This window comes from Herpailurus yagouaroundi, unplaced genomic scaffold (genome assembly GCF_014898765.1).
Source record: "Herpailurus yagouaroundi ecotype Mexico unplaced genomic scaffold, PumYag 295, whole genome shotgun sequence".
NCBI classification, from domain to species: domain Eukaryota; kingdom Metazoa; phylum Chordata; class Mammalia; order Carnivora; family Felidae; genus Herpailurus; species Herpailurus yagouaroundi.
The window spans coordinates 2,223,841-2,241,603 of record NW_024412512.1 but is presented as its reverse complement, the minus strand read 5'-3'; the positions used below and the strand labels follow the sequence as shown (position 1 = coordinate 2,241,603).

The window sequence follows — 17,763 nt, the reverse complement described above, 5'->3', positions numbered from 1 at the left end:
CCTGGAGACTGGTTTGGGACTGGGGGTCAGGGGAGGCGGGATGATGAGGGCAGCCTGCATACAGCCCCCCGCCCCCCGCCCCCACCCCGATTCACGCCCACGGGAGCCTCAGCACGTGACCTTCTCTGGAAAGAGGGTCTTTGCATATTTATCAGCAGAGAGGTTGTGGTGCTGCCCCGGGGGTGGGGGGCTGAGAGCGGGAGAGAAGCGGACGGAATGTGCAGGCACTCAGCTGGAGCCACACGCCCATGAGCCGAGGGACCCGAGAGAGCGAGGAAGAGACTGTCGGGGACCCAGGAGCCAGCCCCGCCCACGCCCTGCCCACGCCCTGCCCACGCCCTGCCCCTGACTTCTGGCCTCCAGAGCTGGGAGACCAGAAACTTGCTCAGGGTGCCCAGTCGGGGTACAGCTGCCCCAGGAATCAAACACACCCCGTGATCCCACTGGACAGCGAGTGGGTTTCCACCCTCGGCTGGCAGCTGGGGGGCAGGAAGGACCGACCCCGCTCACCTGGCCCCAGGCCCCTCAAGGAGCACAAGACACCTTAGAAGCGGCTCCCGGACAGGACACAGGAGGCGGATCATTCGATATGGCTTTATTTTCTGATCGTCCAAGTCCGTCCCCAACCAGCCTCAGCTCTGAACAGTTAGCAGTCCTGACGGCCGCCCCAGCAGGAGGGACACCCACTGGGCAGGCACACGTGGGGAAGACGGGCCAACACCGGTCCTCGAGTCCTGCCCCCAGAGGCGGCCGGGCTGGCTGGGCACTCGGTAAACAGTCTCTGGGGGAGACAGGCCACCCAGCAGGGCAAGGTGGGGGGGGAGGGGGGCAGAGGCAGGAGAGCCCGTAGACCCCACACCTGCCCCTCCCTGGGCCTGGGGGGGTTGGGACAGGGACGGTCTGGCTTGGCGAAGGCAGGAGGCCCAAGGTGGACACGGAGACACAGCCCCCAGGAGCCCGTCCCTGCAGTGGGTGGTGAGCTGGCTTCTGGGGAGGGCTGGCTGGGGGGGGGGGGGCACGTGGGAGGGAGCGGTCCCCCTGCTCTCCAGACCCTCCGTTAAGGCCTCCCTGGGGGCCGAGGCAGGTGCCCAGAGCCTCCCTCATCCTGACTCTCCCCTCGGCACAGAACACCTCACTGATTCTATTGCTAATGAATCGGTTCGCCTGGGTCTCCCTGAGATCAATCTCAGCAGCACCGGAGGCCCCCTCCACACCCTTCCCTTACAAGGAGCCTGATTTGTGGGGTTCAGGCCCAGACCTTCCTCTCCAGGTCCCAGGTCTGGGAAGGGCAGCAGCCCCGTGGGCCCCACAGCCACGTCTTCTCCAGCAAACGCTCCCCTCGATCCCCAGCCTGGATGCCGTCCTCAGACACGGGGGCACCGGCTGCCCCCGGAACACAGCCTCCACTCCACAGGTGAGGAGACCGAGGCCCAGAGAGCCCAAGGGAAGGGGCAGAGGACTAGGGTGCCTCCTCTCTGCACGCCTGTCTCCCGCCCCAGGGGCGTTGGGGCAGCCGGGTCCCCAAGGGACGGGCTCAAGCGCCCCGGGCACGGCGGGAGGGCAGAGGCTGTGACAAGCCAGGGGCTCGGGGGACACGTGTTCCAAGGCCGCACCCGAGGCGAGAGGCCAGGGCGGGGGGACCCAGTCTCCGAGGGATGGGCTGGTGCTGCCCGGCAGACAAGAGGCTGAGCACCCACATCACCAGGCGAACGGGGCGGCGTGAGGCCAGACAGGGCCAGAGAGGGGCGGCCCCCTGCCCCTCAGCCTGCAGTCGCCGGTCAGCGTCGCGGGCAAAAGGAGGGACGTGCCGGGCGCCTTTCTGGTCGTCCTGCAGCCCGTGAACCCTGAGGGCTGGGGGATCGCCTCCGGGGCGGGGGGCTCGTCCGCAGACTTGTCCCCAAGTCCAGGGCCCGGCCCCGGGGCCTCTACCAAAGGCTCCTGCCATAGAGTTCACGGGACAGAAAAGAGAAAGAACCCCCCAAGTCCTCAAGAGCAACACGGAAAAGCTCTGTAATTCGGGGTGCCGGCCAGCCGTGGCGTGGGGAGGGGTGGCAGGCGGGGGCGTCACTGCGTCTTGGCCTTCACGAGCAGTCTCTGAACGGTTCTGTACAGGAGGTCGAAGTGCTATAGGGGCGGCGTGGGGGGCGTGAGTGAGAGCTGGGCCCAAGGGCTGCCTGGGGGTCACGTCCTGCTAGGCAGGGTGGGGGTGAGCACGCACCTGGCTGGGTGAGCCCCCTCCCGGCCCTCCCCAGGCTCACCTGGACCGCCGTGTAGGCCATCCCGAGGTAGGCGCCGATGCAGACGGCCAACAGCAGGTCGAAGATGGCTGGCTTGACCCTGAGGGAGACCGGGGCGTTGGCGGGGTCAGGGGAGGGTGCGGGCTGCCTCCGTGTCCCTGGACCGCACGCCACGGGCAGTGACCCAGGGCAGCTCACCTGTAGGCATTCATCACCTGCTTCAGCTGGTCATAGAAGACAAACTCGGGGTCCCTGAGGAGAGAGCACTTCCTCAGCGGGGTCACCCAGGAGCGGGGCCACGTTCTGTGTCCCCCAGAAACCAGACCGCCTGGAGGGCCTGTGGGCCCAGAACGGGGGAGGGAGCGCGTGCGTGCGTGCGTGCGTGTGTGCGCGTGCTTGGGCAAAGCTGCCACTCACCCTCCTGGGGAAGAACTATTCTTTGTCCTGAAGTAACCTCTTTCCTATTGCTTTTCTGGGCGTCAGAACGCTCTTTAAAAACAGAGTAGGGTGACTGCTAAGAATTTACTGGTCTGGAAAGCATTTCCATAGAGAGACGGCAAGGTGGTCTGGGAATCAGAGGCCCTGGCTCCACAGCCGTGGGTCCACTCTGAGCCTCGGTTTCTTCTTCCACCCAAGGGCTCGGACTCTCAGGGACACCATGAGTGGGGAGAAGGTAAAAAGCCAGCAAAGGGCACCAAGCAGTGTGGGGAGATCTCCTGCAGGTTCCCTCCGGCCACAAGGCCCTGAGGTGCTAGCTTGGCCCACGTGGGGGGCTCTGAGCAGCAGAAAAAAAAGACAAAACCCAGCTGGCCCGTGGTGGGGAGGAGCATCCTGAGGGCAGACCGGGGACCGGGGGTACGAGTCACTAGATACCAGAGCATGAAAGGACCAGAGGGCGGGGATACAAGGCTGCCCAATTAAACACAGGACATCAGTTACCTTCGGATTTTAAATAAAGAAAAATCGGCCGTCAGTATAAGTATATCCCAAACACTACAGGAGACGCGCTTACGCTAAACAAGAACAGGTAAATAAGCGTTTGCATGGAATCACATTTAACGGGACACCTGTACTTTGAGCTCCTTGTTCTACTTCCGTCCAGTTTCCATCTGCTCTGGAAGCCCCCGGGTGCCTGCTGAGCGGGGAGCCACAGCTGTCGGGCGGGGGGGGGGGGGGGGGGGCGGGGCGGGCAGACGGCGCCTCACCGTTTGTCCGCCTTGATGTGGTGCTGCTTCACCTCCTTCAGGTAGCGGCTCAGGTAGTGCTCCAAGGTGCTGAGGAACGTGCCGTCCTTGTCCACCAGCTGGGCCGCGCGGGGCTGGTTGGTGAGCCAGTCCATCACGGAGTCCAGCTGTTCCTGCTGGATCTGCTGCGGGGCGCGGGCCGCGGTCACGGGACCCCGCCCCCGCCCCGCCGGCCCCGCCCCTCCTGCCACGCCCCCTCCCGCCCCCACCGCCTCCTCCCGCCCCGCCCCGCCCCGCCCCCAGCCCGGCCCTTACCATCTGCTCCGTGAAGACCGGCATGTCTGGGGGGGTGCCCGGTGGAGACGGGGGGGGGGGGGGAGGGGGACACGCACCTTGAGTCTGGCTGCCCGGCGGGGGCGGGCCGGGAGCTGGCGGGCGCGGTGGGGGCTCACCTTCTCGGTCAGGTTGTAGATGACTCGGGTCAGGGCCTCCGCGATGAGCCTGGTGTTGCGGGTCAGGGTTTTAGAGTCGACCCGGGACCTTAGGGCAGGTGTGAAGAAAGCGCACGGATGTGTCTGGAATCAGCCTCAGTTAAAATCGCCAGAGAAACAGTGGTCGTATTTCCGAGGATGATACAAACAAACAAAGCCACAGCCGCCGCCTCGGGCAGGGCGGGCGCCTCCCCAGCATCTGCCTGGAATGGTGAGTGGCTCTGGGCCTCAGTTTCCTCGTCGGGAACGCGGGGGTGGTCGGGGGGGACCCGCCCCCGCGGTTGTGGCAGACATCACTGATGCGATGTCCTGGGCCGGGTGAACATGTCCCCACATTCACGCCCACCCAGAACCTGGCGACAGGCCCTGCCTGAGAAGCAGGGCCTCCACGGACGTGACCAGTGAAGGCGAGGTCGCGCCGGAGGGGATGAGCCCTGGGTCCTTACACGAAGGGGGGAAATCGCACAGACACCCAGAGACACCCTCCTGAGGCCACACAGGCAACACACAGACCCGGAAAAGGATCTCTGGCGCAAAACACCGCCCAGCCGAGTGTGTGCAGCGTGCCCCCCCCCCCCCAACCCAAAGGCGGAGGGATTAGCCAGGGCCCAGCCGGCCCAGCCCCTTCCCTCCTGCTCTCTCCGCCCGGAACACCCTTCTCCGGGCGCCCCTCGACTGTAGCACCGCCTCCTCCAGGAAGCCTCCCTGATGCCCCAGAACAGTCAACACTCTGCCCACACCTGCTCTCTCTCTAGGCCTCACCCACTGCCTGGCAGGGCCTCCTCGAGGACCAGCTTCTCACCCCCCAGCAGACATGTTCAGCAACAGGGCTGGGCCCAGCCCCAAGGCCACCATAAAACCCTGGCCCCACTGAGGGCCGACAGGCCACAGGGAGCCACGAACGAGAAGTGAAGTCATAAAATGGCAGAACCCAGAGGTGCACAGGGTCTTAGAGAGAGATGGTGAGGAAGAAAGGGGTGGGGAGGGATCCCCAAGGAGACACGAGACAGGGCACCACTCGCCAGGCCTCAGCACGGCCGTGCAAAGGCCCAGGGACAGATGCTGCAGCATGTGGGAAGCAGGGTAGACTGAGGTGCCCAGCATCTGAAAGTCACGCGTGGGGTCTGGACATCACATGTGGGGGCCAGGGGACCCCAAACCACTCACGCAGCCTCCCCATCGCTAACGAGGGACTCAGTAATCCGACCCCAGGCCCCCCACTGTTCGTGGGGTCCTCAGCCAACGCTGGCCCCTTCCCGACCACCCACGTTTTGGGTTCACTCCCTCCATCCGGGCACCTGCACCTACACTGTCGCCCCTCCAAGATCGCTCACAACCGGGCATGGACGGAGGGGAGGCTTCACGACCGCGCCCACACTCACCTCACATCCATGATGCTGCTGCGCTGGCCGTCGCGGTGGCTCTCCAGATGGGACAGGGTGAAGGCAGGCAGCCGGCGGATGGCAAAGCGCTCGTGCTCCCAGGCCAGGATGTCCTCCGCCAGGTTGATTTTCTTGTGCACCATTGAGAACCGCACCTCCGGGAACTGGTGGGCGGCCACCTGTGCGGGGGCGGGGCCCATCAGGGCGACACCCCCGCCCCCGATGCCGGCCGTCTCCGCCAGGGGGGCCGGCGCCAGCTCAGACCACGGAGGTTCACGCAGGGCCTCGGGGGCCAAGAGGGTTCCCGAGTCCCTAGTCCTCGGGCGCCAGCACGTACAAAGCGCCTGATCACCAGCCTGCTGGACGCGACCGCGAGGCAACGAGCGCGCGCGGGGCCAGAGATCCCGGGCGGCAGCGGGCACGCGCTCTGGCACCTACCGTCTCCAGCTCCCGCAGGAAGGCGTGCTGCAGCGTCCCCTCCCTGGGCGGCTTGGACACGTGCAGGTGCAGGCTGTCCCCGCGGCCCACGGTGTCCAGGCACAGGACGAAGGCCACGTTGTCCTGGAGCAGGCTGGAGTCTGCGTGGCAGCAAGAGCGGTTGGGGGGGGCAAGAAGGGAGGGGCCCCTCTGCGGCCCCGGCCCCGGCCCCAGCCCCAGCCCCCCCGGGGCCGCTCACCCGTGTGGTCCAGGTTATCTTCCAGCCAGCGCTTGGTTCCCTGGTAGTTGAACTTGCCCCCTCCAGAAGCAAAGAACAGGAGGTTGTACCTGGCAGCACGGGGAGAGCGGGTGTCGGCTGTGGAGGTGAGACCGGGCCCCCGAGGAGGAGCTGGTCGCCCACAGGCACTGAGCCCTGACCCCCCAGAGCAGGGTGTCCCTGTCCCAGCACCGTGGACGCTCTGTGGGGCGACCCGGGCTCCGTGGGGGGCGAGCAGCATCCCCGGACCCACCCACTCAGTGCCAGACGGCCCCAGACGGGACCCGGTGTCCCTGGGGTGCAGGACCCAGGCGGGGCTCAGCTCCAGGCCCGGCACCCGGGGGACCTCGGTGCAGTTACTCCTGGGGGGGTGTGCCCCCCCCCCCCCCCCCGCCCAGCTGTCACGTACGCGGCGTGGGTGCGCTTGTAGGTGTAGAGCCTGGAGAAGAGGCGGGCGAGCTCCAGCAGCACAGAGATGCCGCTCCCGTTCGAGTCCGCACCGTGTGACAGCCACTGCGGGCAGGAGGGACACGAGGCCGGAGGTCACTTCGCCACCCCTGCCCTGGCAGCCGGAGCCCGGCACCCTGCCTCTGGGCCACGCCTCGCTCCCCGGCTCCAGCCCTGCTCGCCAAGACTCTGCCCCACGGGGGCGGCCTGGTCAGAGCACCTGCCCCGGGAACACAGCCCCCTTCCTGTCCCCCCACCTGTGCTACTGGGGGGCAGGAGGGCGGTGCAGGCGCCCCCTCCCCCCCCCCCCAAGCTGTGAAAGCCCCCGACTCATCCGCATTCTGTAATCTGAAGGAACACTCCCAACAGCATGGTAATCAGGTAAGAAAAAAAATTGGATTCTATAATAGGGTTCGGGGACCCCCCAGGTTACAGTCTGTAGCCAACATATCACATATTGATACGTTAAAATTCAGGGAAAAAGGTAACGTGACGCTCAGGGAAGGAACCAGATACCAGAGGCCACACGGGGTGGGAGTCCACGTGTGTGAAACGTCTAGAACAGGCTCATCCACAGACAGGAAGGGTGCTCGTGGGATCTGGGGAGCGACGGGGAGTGACCGCTGATGGGGATGGGGCTACTTTTGGGGTGACAGAATGTTCTGGAAGTAGACGGTGATGGTTTCACAGCAATGAGTGTCCTACTCCGTACTAAAACATTTACTTTAAAAGAACAATTTTTAAATGAATTACATCTCACGGAAGGCAGGCAGGCAGGCAGACTTCACGGCAGGGGCCGGGGGATTAAAAACAAAATAATCTAAAAGGCTGCAGATGAGCCGGGAGGGAAAATGACGAGGCTGAGCATCCTGAGGGGACAGCTCAGGCCTTGCCTCTGGGCCCCGGCGGGTCCAGGCATCCGGGGCCGCTGGCCTCCCAGGCGGGGTGGCCCTTGGAACGGCTGCTCACCATTGCCACGGTCACACGGCCAGGACCTCACGCCGGGCTGCCACTGGCAACCTCTTCGGTTTGGACAGTTTTTCTTTCAAAGCAAGACCTTCCTGATGAAGCCACAGGCACTGTTTACAAGCTGGTGAGAGTGAGCAGTGACCGTGACCTCACTGTGCAGGGGGCTCAGACAGCTCGGCAGGGGGTGAGGGGGGAGGGGGAGGCCTGCAGGGCAGCAGAACTCAGCAGGCCCGACACTTCCCTCCTCAGAGGACTGCTGGCGAGGCCGGCCCTCAGCGGCGTCTGAAACTGGACTCGGGGGCTCCCACCAGCCTCACCTGCCGGGGGCTCGTGTCCCGGAGCTGTCTGTGCAGACACGAGGTTTGCGCCGAGGACCCGCTCCCCTCCTGGGGTCTGGGGTCTCCGCCCGAGCCCGGCAGAGGGGTCTGCTGACCGACCCCCGGTGAGAACCTGGGCGCTGGGTCTCTACGCCCCCTGGAGACCACACCTCGCGTGTGGTCACGTGTCGTTTTGGGGGGGGGGGGGATCAAGCTCGTCCTAGGGGATACCCTGGGAGACGATTCTGGAAGCTTAGCCCGGTGTCCCTGTGCCGTCCCCCACCCCGTGCCTATGCCCTGAGATTATCTGCTCCTCATCCTTTATAAAAACCACGGCCTTGGGGTCCTCCCAGCACACCCCCACCCCCACCCCTGGGGATCGTTGCACACATCCCTGCTCCTGGCACGGGTCCTGAGGACCCTGGCACAGACACCCTGGGCTCGATTTCCGGCCACCCATGTCTGGCGGGACCCTGGCCGCAAGACCTGCCTCAGATTAGCCCGTGTCTGCTCCACGATGCCACCCGTGCCAGGGATCCTCCTGGGCCTCAGAGGGCGGGTGCCGCTGCTGTGACCCCAGCCACACTGCACAGAAACGCTCCACCTCTGAGCTAGGCTGGAGCAGGGCTGGGGGTGGGGATGCCCGGGCCCCTCCCCAAAGTGCCCGCATACGTACAGGGGCCACTCCGAAGGCATCGTAATGGGCCACGATGACGATGGTGGGAAGGTCTTCTCCACCCAGCCCGGTCAGCCGCCCCTGCAGAGAGAGAGACAGTCTGTGAAGGGCATGCTGGGGGGGGGGCCCAACGGCCAGAAACAGTTCCGGCTGCCCTGTGGGGTGGGGCAGTCTCTCGAGCCCTGCCGGCTCCGTCACGGACAATACGCGAACCAATGGCTGTGGCCGGGCGCCAATAAAACTTTATTTACACAAGAAGTCACGAGGGCCGCAGCACGCCGACCACTGCTCTCTCTGTCGTGCTTCCCCAACTGGAGACCCGACCCATCTTTCGAAGGCTGAGCCCCGAGCCACCGTCAGGGCAGGAGCAGAGCTCTGCTGATGAGAGGCAGCCAGTTCAGAACGCGGCCACAGGAGCCCATCGGGGTCCGGGGTCCAGGTCCCGGCGCCCCAGCTGGAGACCCAGCACGTGTGGACTGGCCCTCGCTGAAGTCACGGGGGTGACAAAGCAGAACCACCTCTTGTCAGCAAAGGGCTCAGCCTCCACTCCTCCCGTCCAAGGCTAGTCCCGGGGTGCAGAGAGGGCGGACGGGGTGGCCCAGGGTCTTTGCCAGCACACGGCTGAGGCCGTTTTTCTGATCCTGCCAGCTAGAGGGCGAGCTCTGCGAGGGCCTTAGCCACGTCAGATGGGAAGCGGCCGCTGGCGAGCCCTCCTGGCTGCCGTCCACGGGGAGCCGGCCGAGACCCGGGACCACAGCTCGGGTGTGGGTCCCCGCCCGAGACCACGGGCACACTGCCGACCGTACGGGCTCAGGCCTCTCGAGACAGGCTGATCCCAGCACCGGCTGCGTGAGCCAACGGGGGCCAGGGATAGTAGGGGGGCAGCCGAGCGCCCCCGCTTCCTCCATGCCCCCTGCTTCGACCCAGATAACAGGCACTGCGGAGGTTTCTAGAACCACAGGCCAGGACGGCCAGGCTGGCAGGCTGAAAGAGACTCCTGAAAGGCAAGAACCCACCAGACCCCGGGCGGCCCCGCTGCTATTAACCCCCTGGTACCGGGACCGGCTGCTGCTCGGCCCCACCTCCGGGAGCCGGATGGCAAGGGCCCTGCCGCGATGCGCCACACGGTTTTGGCGCTATCCCTCTTCTAATTTCATCCACTGCTTCGACAGGGCAGCGCCGTCCCCACATCCTGCATCGGCCTGCCCAGCCCCACCGGCCACCCTGCCCAGCCCCCTGCACCCGGTCCCTGCGGGCGGCCCACCCCGCCCGGGGCCCCGACTCCCCTCACCGCTATAGACCTGCCAGTCTGGCGTCCCCGAGGGTCCCTGCGCAGACTGGGATGAGCCATTTTTTGCAGGCGTGACTGCCCCGGCAGAGCCCGTCTCCCGCTGGGCCGAAGTGCCCGCTTGCCACCCTCGGACCTCCCCCAACTGCAGGGGAGTTCTTCCAGGAAGGAAGGGCATCCTGCCCGCTGCTGCCTCCCGCACACAGCAGGGCTCAGAGTGCTCACGGAGAAAGCTTAAACTCCCGAGGCGGACTCGCTTAGTTCTGGAGAGGGGAGGGCTAGCCGCACCCCAACTCGCACGGAGCCCGCACGCCGGCACCAGGGGCTGGCCGAGTAGCCTGGCGCCGTCTGGTGTGAGCCACTGGGGACTCAGGCCCGCCTGGCCCAAACAGAGGCCGGGGCGACCAGCACACTCAGCTCAAGTGCTCGCTGAGGGCCTGCTGTGCACAGGCGCCTGGTCAGGCTCCCAGGACACCACACAGGCCGAGATGACACGGTCTCAGCTCCTCTGGCGCCGGGGCCGGTAGGAAAGAAAAGAGTGACACGCAGGCTCCGAGCGTGTCAGATGGGACGATCCCTGGACACGAGGTAAAGCCAGGCCTGGGTCAGGCCTGCCACGGGACGACTCCAGCTCGAGGCTGAAACTGTATGTGGTTTCTCAGGCCGACAAGCTGCCATCGGGCACTCAGCCCTTGGCCATGCACTTGCCCCGTCTGTGCTCCTTGCCCTGTGCCTTTGTTTCCGGGGCCTCTGTGAGGGTCCCCCAGGCGGTCTCCAGGGAGACCTCCTCACTGGGGTGGGGGACACGATGGACACGATGACACCATGAAAAGAAGACAGTCCCCACTTTGTGCTTTTCCACTGCCAGCCCTCCCCCTCGCCACCTCCCCACCCTGGGTCCACACAACTGCCAGAGCTTTCCGTCCAGGCCCCCCACGGCTGCCGACAGAGCTGACCCTCGACACGGGGGAGAACAGAGCAGCCGAGTCAGGGTTTCCTCCGGCCTACACGCTTGCTTCCACCCCCACAGGGGGTGATGACAGGCTGAACTCTTTCATGTTTGGCCTGCCGCTTTAATTGCCTACTTCAACACCCAGAGCTCAGCTCTCTCCCAGCTCAGCTGAGCTGTGGACAACAGGGGGGGTGTGTCCCCAGAAAGTTCTGAGGATGCAGCCTTGGAGGTATCATGCTATGAAAAGAAGAGGCCACAGCGGGAAGGGGAGCTCTCTGCGAGGCAGGGACAGCCAGTGCAAAGGTCCTGAGGCAGGATGAAGAGACTTCATGTATGGCTGGGGCTGGCAATGGAAAGCAGGAGATGGGCTGGTGGGGAGATCTGACCCGATTTCCCTATCAGAGGCTCCCTCCGTGGGGAACAGGTGGGGCTGAGCTCAGAGAGCCAGGATGCCCCCTCCCCAGGTCTTAGTGTGGCAGGCAGGGCCAGATACTCACCTCCACACTGGTGATGAGCCAGTCACTCACGGCCTTGCTCTGGACCCCGCTGGTGACCATCTGGAAGCCGTTGGCAGTGGCGGTGTGGAGCAGCACTGAGGACAGGTTGGGGAGCGTCAGCCCAAGCCCCTGGGGGGCTCCCGAACCAGAGGCAGCATCCTTGTCGCCCCAACACCCCAGATGGCAGGGGTTCGGTTTAAGGCCAGCTGGACACAGGACCGCCCCCGTGAACCGGGGCGCAGCGTGAGGACTGGGCAGGGCAAAGAGCCTGGCAGGGAAGACACTCGTGCCCTGGCACCGGTCACACCCACCACTCGCACGGGTGAGAAGGGAGTATCAGGCAGGTCCCTTCCCCGGCGTCTCTGACTGCTTCTGCTAGCTCTCTCTCGACGGCCACCTGCCCCGCTCCAAGCTCGTGGACGCCCCTGATCCACAGAACAGAGGATGGGTTTCCTCCCTCCCCAAGGACGCTGCCACCCCTTCCCGACAGACTCCAGCATGATATGGTGGCACGGACAGAATCCTCGGCAGGTGGAACAGGTGTCTGTGTTTCCCAGAAGCCATCAGAGGCTGAACATGGGAACCGCCTCCCCGAGTCAGTGGTTCTCCGGCTTCTGTTTGCACAGGAACCAGGGGCGGGGCGGGGCGGGGGCGGGGGCGGGGGGGGGGGGGTGGAACGGCAGGGTCTTGGCCTCCAGCCCCAGGTCTGTGGCACAGCCGGTGCGTGCAGGGCCGTGCGCTCGCTGTGAGACACGGCCCCTCAACAGGCCAGGACCCCACACGCCAGCCCCGTCCTGCAGCCCAAGCCTACCTTCGGCAGCGGAGGCGGAGCCCTGGGCAGCGGACGCGGCCTGCGTCTGCTCGTAGATAGACAGCAGGGCCTCGTCCTCCACGGCAAAGTACACAGGGACCACGGTCTCCATGGCCAGCATCTCAGGCTCGGTCTCCATGAATTGCTGTGGAGGAGAGGCTTGTTTAGGGGGCTTCCGGCCTGCAGGGGGGGCGGGGGCAGGGGGCAGTGGCCATCCCGGGAGCACAGGCAGCCTCCCATGAGGCTGGCTGATAAGGTGAGGATCACACCGGAGAGGACAGGATGGGATGGGGGGTGGGCGCAGACGGGACAAGGACGGAGGGCTAAGAGAGGGTGGCAACGCCATGGGGTGCCCAGGCGGTACCCGCCAGGGAGAAAGCAGGCTGGGAGGACAGAGAGGGAGCCGGCCAGGTCTGGGGTCAGATCTGGCGTCACTGTGGGCCGGCCCCAGCCCCAACGACCATCACATCCTCGGATGTCGGCACCCTAGGCTGACGGCAGGGACCCGCACACAGTGAGCACAAGGTGCCCGCACACGAGGCGCACTGGCCGTGCCACGGTCCTGGGGCCGGAGGCCGAGACTCTGCCGATCTGCAGCCCCCGCCCACCCCCGAGCTAGGCTTCGGTAAGGCTGAGCCCCCTCCACAGCCCCACCCCCGCATCTCATCCGCAAAAGCCTCTTCGTCCGTGGAGTTTCACGGGGCCTGTGAGACCCCGTTAATTCAAAGCAGGTCGCCGCCTCGGCACTGTGGGGGTGGGAGCAGCATCCCCAGCCCACCCCCCGGATGCCAGGGGCTCCCCAATCACAGGTGTGTCCCCTTAAGGACAGGATCACCCTGGGGTGGCAGGGGCCACGACGAAGAGGCAAACAGGCGGCAGCCCACTCTCTGAAGGGCGGAGGGCACGGCAGGGGCAGGCACCTGGCCCAAGGTCACACAGCTCTCTCCGAACCCAGTGATCTTTTTCCTGCGGAAGTTTCTGGACCCAAGCCTGTGTGGAAGGCGAGGGGCGGCACTCACCCGGATGACGTCCTGGGGCACGGCGGCCATGGCTCGCGGCAGGATGATGACCACGGCGCCGGCCGACTGCCTCAGGGCCTTCTGATACTGCTCGTAGGAGAAGTCCAGCAGCCGCATGAGCACGCAGCGGCGACTCAGCACGTCCGCGTCGATGGTGCGGGCCTCTGTGTTGAGCACTGCGTTCCGAGTGCCTGCAGGAGGGCGGGCAGGGCCTCCCTCAGTGGGGCACCGGGACCCCCACCTGGAAACCACGGACTCGAGGACCCCCACGGTCTCACCCCCTACGTGTCCCACAGCGGCCACAGGCACGGCAGACACGGGCAAGACCGCGTCCGCCAAGGCCTGCGCCTCACTGCCCACAGGCGCAGCACCCGCTCAAACTCCGGTGCGTCACAGGGCCCCTAAGGACCACTTAAGAGCTAAGACCCTCCTCCCTGGGTGCAGTGCCAGGGGCTCAGGTGTCCCCAGACACGGCCCAGAGTCCCCCCGGGGCCGGACTGCCCCAGATCGGAGCCTCCGCTCTGCAGCCGAGGGCCATCTCTCACTCTCTTCTGAAAGCTCAACAAAGTTCCAGAAAATCAGGGAGAGAGCTAGAGACAGAGCTTCCAGGCAACTGAATCCCCCCCCCCCGGCATCCAAGAAGAGGTGGGTTGGAACCAGGATGGTGGAGAGCTTTTCTGGGGTCAACAGGGGTCTCCCCTAGACACAGGCACCTGAGCCCTGAGAGGGCCGCGCTGGAGAAAACCGGCCAGAAGCCACATGGACGCTAAATGCCTGCACGTGGACAAGCGCTAACATCTACGTAACTTCCCACGGCGGCACTGTCCCCATGCGTGGTGCATGGCAGGCCCTCAGGGGCCGTTTGCCTCCCAAGCACGGTGGGAAAGGGGACTTAGGCAGCTCCCCAGAAAAAAATCCCAACTTTTACATCAAATCACTCAAACAGCAAAGAGAAGCAACGATTGCAAAACGCCTCAAGAGGTGCAGACCGACCCGGGCTGCCCAAAACAAGCAACCATGTTACATGCGGGGCGGGGCGGGGGTGGGGGGAGGCTGGATGTGGCCCCGGGGCCTCCCATCCCAGACCCGGACAGTGGACGCTCAAAGTCATGGCGGGGAGCCCGGCCTTGCCATCCGAAGGTCAGAGCTGCGGGGGCAGGTGTCCACACGGACGCTCGGCTACGAACGCCTCAAGCTCAGAGCCAGCCCCCCGGCCCCCACCTCTGCTTTCCAGGAACGCGGCCTCCGGAGAAGGCAGGCAGAGCAGGGAAGGGGCTGGTCAGGGGAAAGGGGACAGCGTCCCAGGTGGGAAAGGGCAGGCCATCTTGGGAGCAGGGGGCCTGTGACCACGGCACGAAGGTGACCCACATCCCCAGGGCCGGGGGTGGGGTGCTCCCTCCAGGGGCCTTTTCCCTGACTCAGACTGGCCGTGGGAGCCCCAGGAGGGCCGGGCAGGGCGAGGGCAGCAGACCTTCAGGTCGTCCTCGAAGCGCTGGGAGTCCGGGAAGGCCCCGCCCCCGTGCCCCACACTCGGCCTCCCGGAGCCCTTCCAATCAGCTACAGGGGGAGGCGCGCAGGCCTCCCTGGCCTGGTGTTCCCTCGCGGAGCGGGCCTCCACCTTCCGGGGGGAGGATCCCAGAAGGGAAGCGGGGAGAGCAGAGACGGGTGGACACGGGCCCCCAACCGCCCCCCCAGACCCTGAGGGCCCCAGGGGCAGAGACCCTCTTTGCCGACGTAAAGCTGTGGCTGGTGCAGCTGCCCCCGCCACGGACCCCGGACAGGAAGAGGTCGGGCTCGGCGGGTGCCACGACCGGGCGGGACGGAAGCCGCCAGTTCTCTCGACAGGACCAGGCCCGAGCAGGGGCCGCAGACTGCTCCATCAAGGGCCAGGGGGCCAAGCCTCTCACCTTGCGGGCCACGCCAGCCCCGCCTCAAGTACTCAGTTCTGCACGCCAACCAGCGGCCACGGCTGTGTGCCGATAAAACTTTATTTGCCACAAGGGGTGGAGGGGCCTGACAGGGGTGCTCGCGTCGCCACCTCTCCCAGGGCCTCGCCTCAGCCTAGGGGATCGAGTGAGGCAGGTACGAGCAGGCCGCTAAGCGCAGCAAGGCGCACACACAAGGGCTGTTAAAGCGACCTGTCACCTCGGGAGGGCCAGTCTTCCAGCAGGCGGTGGCGGGGTCACACCCATGGCCTCGTGCCCGACGGGATTACCCTCAGCCCAGCTGGCACTTCGGCACAAAGAGCACACCCCTCTCCTTGCCAGCAGCCGGCCGGCCGGCGTTTCTCAAGAGGAGGGAACAGGAAGTGAGGAAAGGGGGCAGGCTCGAGCGAGGTTTGCACCAGGAGGCGGGGAGCCCGCAGGCACGGAGGGGGTGCTGAAGACACTGGGGAGACGGCAATCGGCGATGACCTGCAGGCCGGCGCTCAGAGCCCACGCTGGCCGCCAGCGGGCCAGGGCTCCCTCCGGTCCCACCAGAACAACAGCACCGACAATCCCTCCAGCGTCTCCCCAGGTGGACACAGCCCGGTGTGAGGGGCACGGGCTCAAGAGGGTGTGTGACCCCCACGCACCGGGCCCCTGCCTCCTTGGGCTGCACACCAGAAGCTCTCGGCCGAGACGGGGGGCACCCCCCCAGAGCCCAAGGTCTTGACGGACGCCACACGGGGGAAGGTGTCAAGCCACGAAAAGGAATGGGAGGGAATCCCAGGGAAGGGAGGAAAGAGGAAGAGACAGCCGGACGGAGATCCACCCGGCATCCGGTTATCTCCGGTTCCAGGCTCTGCGCCTTCTGGAGCACAGGTTCCTCCGGCGGCCGCCAGCCACCCTTGGCTGATTCAGTTTATTGCAACTGACACGACGCTACAAACTCCCGTCCTCCCTTGCCTGGACCACATCTCCAGTGCCCAGTGGCCACCTGTGGCTCGTGACTCCCACGTTAAACAGCAAAGACACACAAGACAGAAAGTTCCACCGGACGCCGCTGGTAAAGGCCCTTCACCCACGTGAACGTGTAACATTCCACGAAAACGTGCCCAGGGCATCAGGGGCTCCTGGCCTTCCATCCCACCCCTCCAGAGCCTGGGGCCTCAGGTCAAGATCATCACTCTAACCCACTCAGGTCAGCCCCCTGGCACCGAAGACATGCAGGGCAGGGTCGTTCTCTGGGGGTGGGGCGTGCGTTCTGGGCACTGAGGGGCGGTGAGTCGCATCCCTGGCCTCACCCACTGGATGCCAGGGGCACCCCCACTTGGGGCAACCACAAAGTCATCACCCAGCGTCCCCTGGGTTGACAGCCACTGTTCTAAACAGAAATGGCCTAACTTTGGGGTGAGGACGGATCTGAGAGGATGTCTGGACATGTCTGCAGGGCCCGGGGTTCCCCAAGGGCTTGGCTGGGGATCCATGGGGCTCAGGCTAGGACTGAGATGTTCTAACAGGAGGAGCCAGTCCAAGAGGAGACTGGGTCAGAGGTGAGGCCAATCAGAATGGGGGAAGAAGCTCTTTATGGAGAGATCAGACTTGCACTTGCAGGGGCCTAAGGCACCAAGCTGGAAGAAAAACCCAGAGGCCAGAAGGTTCTGGAACACCAGATACAGCTAGAGTCCAGTAGAGATGAGGGAATTTAGAATCGAGGCTTAGGGGCTGGGATCAGGACCTGGAGAGGAAGAAGAAGGGGCAGGAGGGGGAACCAAAGAGCTGTGTTCGTTCCAGGGCCAGGAGGCCTGGGACAGAGGACCCAGTAGGGTCAGAGGCAATCCAGGGTTCCTGGACAGAGGGAGCAAGTGGGGTACCAGGCTGAGGAGGCTGGATGAAGGGGGGGAGGTGTGTGCACCGAAGGAAGGGACAAGACACGGGGTCTAAGGGACCCCACAAGCCCACAGGCATGGGGACTGAAATGGGAAGGAGTGGGGGCCGGGGGCCTTGGCTAAGGAATCTGGCTCATGAGCTGGGCCCTGAGAGGCTGGAGAGATGGGCCTGGACGTGAGGCCAGGTCTGGGTTAGAGATCAGAGCTCCTGAGACCCGAGGGGACAATACCGGCACTGAGCAGAAAACAGTGGGGGTACCTGGGCCGGGCAGGGTCAGGGCTGGTTGGAACTGCCCATCGAGGGGCTCCGCCTGGCAGAAACCAAGCCAGGAGGCTCACCTCCAAATCCGCCCCCAAAGCGGGAGCTCTGGGCACCGGGACACGGCCCAGTGAGGATGGGCACCCGGGTGGTGTCCCGGGAAGGGGGCCTCGGCAGTGCGACTCCGGCCCAGCTGGGAATCCGAGGGTCCAGGAGCAGAGGGAGCTTGGCCTGAGGGTCGGAGCCCCGGGTTCTGGGGCCCGCTGCCCTTGCCAGGGGCCAGGGGAGCCCGCGCTGAGGGCTCCGGGGGCACGGGACGGACAGAGCTGGGCGCCACGCAGGGGTCCGTACGCAGGCTCTGACTCGTCTGCGGCTCGGCTAAGGCTAAGGGTCGGGTGGCCTAAGCGAGGTCTGCGGGCTGCACTGCAGCTGGCCAGGCCGGCGCGGCGGGTGCCCGGGCTCCGGGGAGCCCGGCGAGGCCGGGGTGCACGCACCGTAGGGCTGCCCCTGCAGGTCGTACTGCTGCATGCGGTACACGGTGAACTCGTGCGCCGCGTCGGCGGCCGGCAGCGGCGGCGCCACGAGCAGCAGCACGGCGGGCAGGAAGACGATGAAGCCGAGCGGCAGGCACGACGCCTTCAGCATGTTCTCCAGCACCTCGCCCGCTTCTTCCAGCATCCTGGCCGGCGGCGGGGCCGCGCGGGGCGGCGGCGGGGACGGGACAGCGGC

At 65.7% G+C, this 17,763-nt stretch overlaps 1 protein-coding gene across 2 annotated transcripts; it reads right to left on the bottom strand.

Moving 5' to 3' along the window:
• Window positions 1-578: 578 nt before the first annotated feature.
• NCLN (nicalin) lies at window positions 579-17,757 on the bottom strand. Of its 2 annotated transcripts, none has more exons than XM_040461986.1 (15): window positions 17,529-17,757; window positions 12,965-13,155; window positions 11,946-12,090; window positions 11,135-11,229; window positions 8,398-8,478; window positions 6,398-6,501; window positions 5,971-6,059; window positions 5,733-5,872; window positions 5,295-5,473; window positions 3,875-3,961; window positions 3,737-3,776; window positions 3,443-3,606; window positions 2,436-2,489; window positions 2,259-2,337; window positions 579-2,124 (listed from the first exon to the last, which is right to left on the bottom strand). In XM_040461986.1, exons 1-15 carry the CDS (start codon window positions 17,710-17,712, stop codon window positions 2,065-2,067), a joined length of 1,692 nt encoding a protein of 563 aa, XP_040317920.1. In that variant the 5' UTR covers window positions 17,713-17,757; the 3' UTR covers window positions 579-2,064. The 2 variants fall into 2 exon arrangements, with proteins under 2 accessions (XP_040317920.1, XP_040317921.1); XM_040461987.1 differs by having other exon boundaries at window positions 3,443-3,603.
• Window positions 17,758-17,763: the final 6 nt, after the last annotated feature.